Raw genomic sequence first — 8,639 nt, forward strand, 5'->3', positions numbered from 1 at the left:
GAATGAATCAGTGACTATATGATATTCTAAAAGCTTATTGTTTAGATGAATTGGCAGAAATTAGATCATGCCCTAGTTTCAGCACCATTAATGATGTGAGGAACAGTGCTAGGTATATGTAGAAATGGAAACATGTTTCTGAGATTAACATTTCTGTGCACAAAGTTATAAAAATGATATAAAAAAACATGTAACCAAATACAGAGAGGGAAACAACACAGCTGATGCTTTCCTACACGATAATTAAGGATAGGGAAAATAAAGCCAAACCAGAAATATTTAAGATGGCATTGACTTAATCATCATTTTCAGTACTTTTGTCCACTAAAGTCTTTTCTTACACTGATTAAATAAATATAAACATTATTGGTTTGAATATTTATCTTTGGTGATTCCTTTACTAATATAAAGATGGTCAGTACTATGTGAAGTGTCTGGGAAATACTTTCATTGCAATATGAGTTTATATATAGTAATGAGAAAATGGAAACACCACTTATAATTCAGTGCTGGAGTGACCTGAAGTCCAGAGAAAATTTCTCTGAAATCAAGGTTCTGTTTCAATACAGTGGACCTTTACAATTTTAATTATTAGCATTGGACTATGGATGGACCTTATTAGATTAATTACATATCATTTCTGTCTGGCAGCTGGGAATTTGGAGTATCACTTATTTAGCACTTTTGAATCCTGTATTCTCACCACTCTCTCATCCGTGAACTTGCGATTTGTATATATTTTTCTTACCCAATGACAGAAGATATTGAAAATTTATGTAATTTGGGGTCTTTAAGTTGATGTGAGCAGCTCACCTTTCTCTAGTAAATTATATTTCTTTCAAAATTCCAGCTGCCAATTTTGATTATAGGGAGATGGAAAAGAATTCTGAGACCAAAGTGCTTAGATCTTTGAACTTAACTTCCGAATATACAAATAATTAATGCAGCTTCATTCATTCGTTTAGAAAATATTTATTTTTCCCAGCTCTGTTCTGTGTAAATGACACAGGAGACTATTCCCTGTTGTCATAGAGCTTACATTGATCATGTGTTTTTTCAGCCTTGCATGTGATATCATGTTTATTGAATACTACTAGAAGCCAGTCACTGTGCTAAGTGTTGCGATGGGGAAGATTGAAGAGGACATGGTCCCTGACATCAAAGAACGCACAGGCTAGTGTATGGAGTACTTCTTTAACTAGCATTTAGTGAGCCAATATGTGTAAAATAAGCCTGGCAGGGCTTCCCTGGTGGCGCAGTGGTTGAGAGTCCGCCTGCCGATGCAGGGGATACGGGTTCGTGCCCCGGTCCGGGAAGATCCCACATGCCGCGGAGCAGCTGGGCCCGTGAGCCATGGTTGCTGAGCCTGCGCGTCCGGAGCCTGTGCTCCGCAACGGGAGAGGCCACAGCGGTGAGAGGCCTGCGTACCGCAAAAAAAAAAAAAAGCCTGGAAGGTTATCTAAATAATTGAAGACATGGAATTTTTAGGCATGAAGGCTTGGCTAAAGATTATTTGTGGTGAATAGCATTTCTATCTGTGCTTATTTTAAAATAATCTCATCCTAAGTAACTACCTATATATATAGGGCACCTAGAAGACAGAAAGTACCTGAAAAAACATTTAGGGAAATATTTCAGCACTTGAAAAGTTACTGGCAGCACAGCAGTGACAATTGAAAAGAATACCTATGCAAACTTATATATTATTTAATGCCAACCCATGCTGTCAACTATAAGCTATACTTTACTTTTCTAGTTCATATTGCATTGCACGTCTACCTGTTTTCACCATGAGACTTCTATTTTGGCCTAATATAAGATGGGCAGTCAAGACATCAATAGAACTTCCCTTGACTGTCTAAAAAAGTGAGAGTGCGATCTTTTCTTCTCAAAAGATTATCAGAAATATATCTGTATATATTACTCGAAATAACTTTCTTCCTCTATTTATAACTCCTAAAGATTTCCGGCCCCTGTTAGTCTCCAAGGTTGTACAAGGCTTCACATCTCCAGATAAAGAAAATAAAGGTATAATTTAAATCCTATACCAGATGCCTGTCTCTCCAAGATAGTACATCTAAATTCAGAATCAGCAAATAGATTGTGGCAGAATAAATATACCATTATCCTCAAATAGAAAAAACATTTTAAAAATAATTGTATAACTTTGTACTCAAGATGCATGACTAAATTATCAGAATGCTCTATGAAAGCTCATGGAAAGAATCATTTGTAAATTGATAAAAGTATTTTTCAAAAAGTAGACCAGGACGTTATTATCAACCTAGAAACATATGCAAGCTTCCTATGTCATTTCATTCACTGTAATGTACGTTTCATTTTACCAGCATACAAATCTTTATCAAATAATTTTGTTCCTTCTTCTTAATGGTCAATTTTAGCATTCTTTTCATGGGTTTCAGAAATGCAGGTGAAAACCCTTCATTTGTAAGCCCTTTGGCATTTAATCAGCTTCTCTTGAAATTTGTCCTTCTATTTTAGATTTATCAGATGTCATTGTTTGCTATAGTGGACACGATACCAAGTTTTATATTCATCAGGCCATCTTTCTTTCCCAAGGCATTCTCCAGGAAAGAGAGAGAATGGACTATAGCTTGCTGCTAAGACTGTTCTTTCCACACATGCTTGGTCAGAGCCACTAGAGAAAGAGAAAGTGGCAAGGCACAAGGTCCCTCTCCTAAAGTCCAAGGGCACATGATTGTGCTTTTCCCAGTCATATGTCTCCATGAGCTATTCAGAGACTAGGTGACTGGTATCCAAGCTGCCAGACCTTCTGCCTGTGGGTTCCAGCCTGAACTGTGTGGTAAGCCACAAGTTTGCACAAGCCTCTTCTTCAATCAGCGTTCTCCCTGTTTCTACCCAGGGCACCAGGTGACATGAATAGACTGAGGACTGCAAAGAACTCTTCTCCATTTGGACACTTAGAGACTTTAGCTCATTAACTGTTCAGTAAGGTGTAGCTTGAGGAAACTCAGGATGTGAAAACATAGGATACGGGTCCCAGATAGTTGAGGTGCATATGAAAGGAAAGATTTCAGTGAGCCCACTCTTGCGTCTTCCCATACATAGAAAATTGCTAAATTCCTTAACTTGAGATGTCTAGTTTTCTTTTATTAACAGTAGTCTGTTGTTATGACTACTTGGTGTTGTTGCAAAAGCTCCTATATATCATGGCTCCGCACCCTTCCTCTTCGGAACAGTTTTCTTAGCATTATCTGAGATGCTGTCTCCTGAGCTTGAAGTCCTAAGAATGTCCGCCGAATAAAGGTTGTGCATTTTTATCAGTCAGCAAGTGGCAAGGGCGGTTTTCAACAGTCATTGTCTATTGTGAAGTTGAAACGTGTTGTACAAATGAGCCAAAGATGGCCTCTGTGTATTGGTCCCTAAGGTTATTTCCTCACTGCAGGCTGCAACCATTAGTTCATTAGCTCGAAAGCCCACTGATGCCAAACTCAGATTTTTTACATGTACAGTTGTTTTAAATATAGTCCAAACAAGTAAACTTTTAGCTTGTTAGAGCCTGCTTGTTTGCATGCCCTGTGAAACGTCATCTTGATAGCTATTACCTATTGAAAAGAACTATTGTAGTTATAAGGCCCCAAGACCCTGCTGCCCTTCAAAGTTCTCTGATGCAGAGACTCCCTGCTGTCCTGCTGAGTGACATCACCTAGATATTTAAGCCCTCTCTCTAATCTTTCTCTCCCTGGGGAAGTTCCCTTGCCTTCCTCCCCTCTGGGTAGTGACACTTCCACCCCCTCTACCTCCCCCAACCTTTCCACACCCCCAGGCCTCCGCCCATAGCCTCTGGACTCCCTTATAGGCAGACATATCAAAGCTAAAGTTTGTGTGTGCTACTACCATGTCATGGTTAGATCTTTTCCCTAGATTAGTTTCCAAATCCCTAGAACTTCTATAAAAAGCCATTTGCCACAGAGACAGTAAAAAAGCCCCTTCAAGCAGCTTTTCATTCCAGAGGCTTGAAATCGTGATTTCTGGAAGGAAGAAATCACAACAAAAACTGAGATGGGGGACTTCCCTCGTGGTGCAGTGGTTAAGAATCCACCTGCCAATGCAGGGGACACGGGTTCGAGCCCTGGTCCGGGAAGATCCCACATGCCGCGGAGCAACTAAGCCCGTGCGCCACAACTACAGAGCCTGCGCTTTAGAGCCCCCGAGTCACAACTACTGAGCCCGCGAGCCACAACTACTGAAGCCCACACAGCTAGACCCTGTGCTCTGCAACAAGAGAAACCACTGCAGTGTGAAGCCCGCGCACCGCAACGAAGAGTAGCCCCTGCTTGCTACAACTAGAGAAAGCCTGCACGCATCAAGGAAGACCCAATGCAGCCAAAAAAAAAGCTGAGACGGAAGGGGGAAGAAAAGGCAATCATCAGGATATAGCTGAGAAGGCTTGGTGGCAGATACATGTGAAACGTGTCCTGTATTCTCCTAGAAATAAATGAGAAGGATTTTTTAGGGAGGCTGAATTCTTGCCATATAAGATAAAATGAAAGTCAGAAAATAAACATCAGTTACCTATAGATGTACCATATAATCACCATATAGCTTCTATTTGTCAGGGCTCTCTACTATGGGGAGCGACCCAACAAGGTCCTATATCGTGTCATAAGCCCAGCAGCCTAGACTACGGGAGTTTTCATCCTGTGAGCAGGGATTCTTGACATTGGATCTATGTGACAGATTCTTGGGCTAGACTTCAGGAGGAGGGCTTCATAAACCACCTGAATTTGAGTGCAAAATGTGTGAGTGTGCATGCAGTGCACATGGCAGAGTCTGCTGGTGGTTTCTTAGTGTCCACCCTCCTAATCTTCCTTAGATTTCCCAGCCTCTCTTGCAGTTGGTGTGATCATACATTTCAGCCAATGAAATGTTAGTAGAAGTAAGATGAAAACTCTGTGATGTGCCTTTAGAAGAGTAGAGGATATCCTTCTTTATCCTTCCTCCCCTCCTGCTGGCTAGCATATAGACAAAATGGCAGGAGCTCAAACTTCCTGGGGCCATGAGAGGTCTTAGAAATGAAAGCTGTGCCCAGTAAAACCACAAGATAGAACTGGCTTGGCTCCCTAACTCCATGTAGATGCCAAATTATCCCTGGACAGCTTATCTAAAGACTATCACATGAAAGAAAAATGATCTTCTATCTCTTTTAAGTTTTGGATTTTCTGTTTCATCCTAGCCCATTTCTCAGTGATGCAGTATATTTTTATGGTGATTGTTTCCACATTTTCATTATTTTCTCAAAAAGGCCTTTGCTGCTGAAATATTTACTAACTTCTTGACTAGACGAATATGTAGACCCTAATAGGACAGACTGTGGTAAAAAATTATCTCCAGACATATCCTCATCATTTGACAATATTGAATGAAAGTTAAGTTTTAACCCGTTAGTACTAGTGACTAGTCACTCTATATGCAGATTTCAGGCATGGCTATGGTTTATATATATTGTAAACCAAGTATCTGGCATTTTAGTAAATTTTCTCTATGAGCTTCAAATACTACCATCCAAGGATACTAGAACAAATATATAGTTATTTGCTGCTCTGCAAAGATTAATGGAAAGAGGCCATTGAGCTGAAGTGGCAGGGGAAGCATCTTCTTAAAAAACTATGGTTGGAAGTGCATAGGGATTTTAAGGGTAGTGAAAATCTTCATTGAATTGTAAAGTATGTATTTTGGAAGTACTAATTTTAGAGGGAGAACACCTTGTGAGGAAAGGGGATATGGATTAATATATGATGTTTAGTATATAGATTATATGATGTATATGACTAGTATATGATGAATTAGTATATGATATTCTTTCTTTTCCTTGGCTGGTATTTCTTCTTTGGTCTTTTTAAATGTAGCTCCAGTTTATTATTGATAGTATTATGAGTATCTCTGTAGTATTTTGAGTGCTAATCTTACTGATAACTTATTTTCTCTTTAAAAGTTCCTCAGCTCTTTTTTTTTTTTTGGATCTGTCTCTCTCTCTTTTTTTTTTAACATCTTTGTTGGAATGTAATTGCTTTACAATGGTGTGTTAGTTTCTGCTTTATAACAAAGTGAATCAGCTATACATATACATATATCCCCATATCTCTTCCTTCTTGTGTCTCCCTCCCTCCCACCCCCCCATCCCACCCCTCTAGGTGGGCACAAAGCACCGAGCTGATCTCCCTGTGCTGTGTGGCTGCTTCCCACTAGCTATCAGTTTTACATTTGGTAGTGTATATATGTCCAGGCCACTCTCTCACTTTGTCCCAGCTTACCCTTCCCCCTCCCCGTGTCCTCAAGTCCATTCTCTAGTAGGTCTGTGTCTTTATTCCCATCCTGCCCCTAGGTTCTTCATGACCAATTCTTTTTTAGATTCTGTGTATATGTGTTAGCATACGGTATTTGTTTTCTCTTTCTGACTTCACTCTGTATGAGACTCTAGGTCCATGCACCTCACTACAAATAACTCAATTTCATTTCTTTTTATGGCTCAGTAATATTCCATTGTATATATGTGCCACGTCTTCTTTATCCATTCATCTGTCGATGGACACAGGTTGCTTCCTCAGCTCTTAAGTGTAACTTTATAATATTTGGGAATCCAATATTTTTACTGAGAAAAAAAGTTATATTTTAAAATAATTATTGATAGGAAATCAGATTGAATGAATAAAATGAAGTTATACTTTATAAACTTGTGAAAATATATGCAAAATATTTGGACAAGTACATGGTATACTCAATAAATATCAGCTTTCATCATTATTGTTATTATTAATTGCTATAAAATGCCACTTTTAGTAAAAAACAAATACTTATATGTAATTTCAGTTATATCTCTAGGGTGGATATCTGGCTAAAATATTACATTCCAACTTTTAGAAACTTTGAGCTATAAAAATCAGAATGCATTATTTGTAGAGAAAATATTGTTAGCTAAGATAAAAACATTAAACAAAACTTAAAGTGTATGCACACAATCTGTCGATGGTTTGCCAAAACCTATAGGACAACTTTATTTTTTGCCTAAAATTTGAATAGTAAATAATTTATAGAAAATATATATAAGTGAAGAGTAGAAAAATCAGCCAGACTGTTTCATTCAATAATAATCACTGTTAGCAATTTCATATACATATAATACAAAAATGTACACTATCAAATGGGATATGCAGTTATTTCTAAGCATATTAGTATTAGCTTTCCCACTAAATGATATATCTTGAACATCTTTTGTTATTCTTTAATGGCATTATATTAAAAGGCTGCAACTCATATGTGTATATTATTATTTACTTAATTATCTTTTCGAATTTGTCATTTAGATTACTTACAACTTTTTCCCCACATACATAGTGCTGTAACAAAACTTGATTTCTGTAGCATTAATTCCTAGAGGAATTAATACGTATGAAATATACTGTGTGGGCTGCTAAATTTTGCCCCAGACATCTTGTGTCACTTTCTACGGCCCTTAACATTGTAGGACATTTCATTTTAAAATACCCTGACTGACACTGGGTAGTAATTTTCCTTTCTTCTCCTCTTCCTTTCCATCATATATTCTTCTCTTTCTCCTTTTTTCCCTCCTTCTTCCCTTCCTTCCTTTTCCTCCCCTCCCTCTTTCTCTTTCCCCACTCCTCCTTTTCTCCCTTCTTTATTTGTTCTTCCATTTCACCAATTCAATCATGAGAAAAAGAAAAAGGCCAGATACTGTTTTCAGTTTCACTTAAATCACCAGAGATTTTGAACAGTTCTCACATTCATTTTCTATCTACATTTCTTCTTTTGTGAATTGTTTGATCAATTATTGACACATTCATTTTTTTTTAATACTGAAAACTTTTATATTTGGAATTAGTCAGCTGGACTCAGTTTAGATGATCCCAATTTTGTTGGCAACATGCAAAGCGTCATAGTCAGGAGCCAGTCGAACGTATGCCTTCTTCTCTCCATCAGGCCCCTTAAGTTCTAGAGGCAGGACAGCTGATGTTTCCTCAGAAGTCCATACTCCATACAAGGGGCTGATCAGGGTGTTGACCTTAGCCACGTCAATGTCATAGAGCTTCTTCACAGCCTGTTTAATCTGGTGCTTGTTGGCCTTGACATCCACAATGAACACCAGTGTGTTGTCTTCTGTTTTCTTCATGGGTGACTCGGTGGTGAGGGGGAGCTTGATGATGGCATAGTGGTCAAGCTTGTTTCTCCTAGGGGCGCTCTTCCGAGGATATTTGGGCTGCCTCCTGAGCCGCAGTGTTTTGGGCCGTCGGAAGGTGGGTGACGTCCGGATCTTCTTTTCTTTGTGGCTGTGTATGCCATTCAACACTGCTTTCTTGGCCTTCAAAGACTTTGCTGTGGCTTCGGCTTTGGGAGGGGCAGGGACTTCCTTTTTCGCTTTCGGCGCCATCTTCGTGAAAAGGCCACATTCATTTTTATAAAGCTCTTTAAAGATGTTAACCCTTTGCCTGACAGGAATTTAACATTTTTACAGAGACATTTCTAGTAATTTTTACTTTATAATGTCTACTTACCCATTAAAAGATTTTGGAGGTGTTCATCTGTATTTCCTTTTTGTATTTTTTTTGTTACTTTCATTTATCTATATTTTCTCCAATGAT

At 38.6% G+C, this 8,639-nt stretch overlaps 1 protein-coding gene across 1 annotated transcript; it reads right to left on the reverse strand.

The window, feature by feature from the left end:
* Positions 1–7,897: 7,897 nt before the first annotated feature.
* Positions 7,898–8,428, reverse strand: LOC114884114 (60S ribosomal protein L23a). The gene is made up of 2 exons (XM_029202757.1): positions 8,047–8,428; positions 7,898–7,983 (listed from the first exon to the last, which is right to left on the reverse strand). The coding sequence occupies exons 1-2, from the start codon at positions 8,426–8,428 to the stop codon at positions 7,898–7,900; spliced, it is 468 nt and encodes a 155-aa protein (XP_029058590.1).
* Between the last annotated feature and the right edge of the window lie 211 nt (positions 8,429–8,639).

The sequence above is a fragment of the Monodon monoceros genome, unplaced genomic scaffold, assembly GCF_005190385.1.
Source record: "Monodon monoceros isolate NGI ecotype Baffin Bay Population unplaced genomic scaffold, NGI_Narwhal_1 Super_Scaffold_5, whole genome shotgun sequence".
Lineage (NCBI taxonomy): Eukaryota > Metazoa > Chordata > Mammalia > Artiodactyla > Monodontidae > Monodon > Monodon monoceros.

Coding starts and splice junctions, on each gene's coding strand:
- LOC114884114 (XM_029202757.1), bottom strand. CDS start 8,428: ATGGCGCCGAAAGCGAAAAAGGAAGTCCCTGCCCCTCCCAAAGCCGAA. Junction 7,984..8,046: donor TAAGGTCAACACCCTGATCA/GCCCCTTGTATG, acceptor TAGAACTTAAGG/GGCCTGATGGAGAGAAGAAG.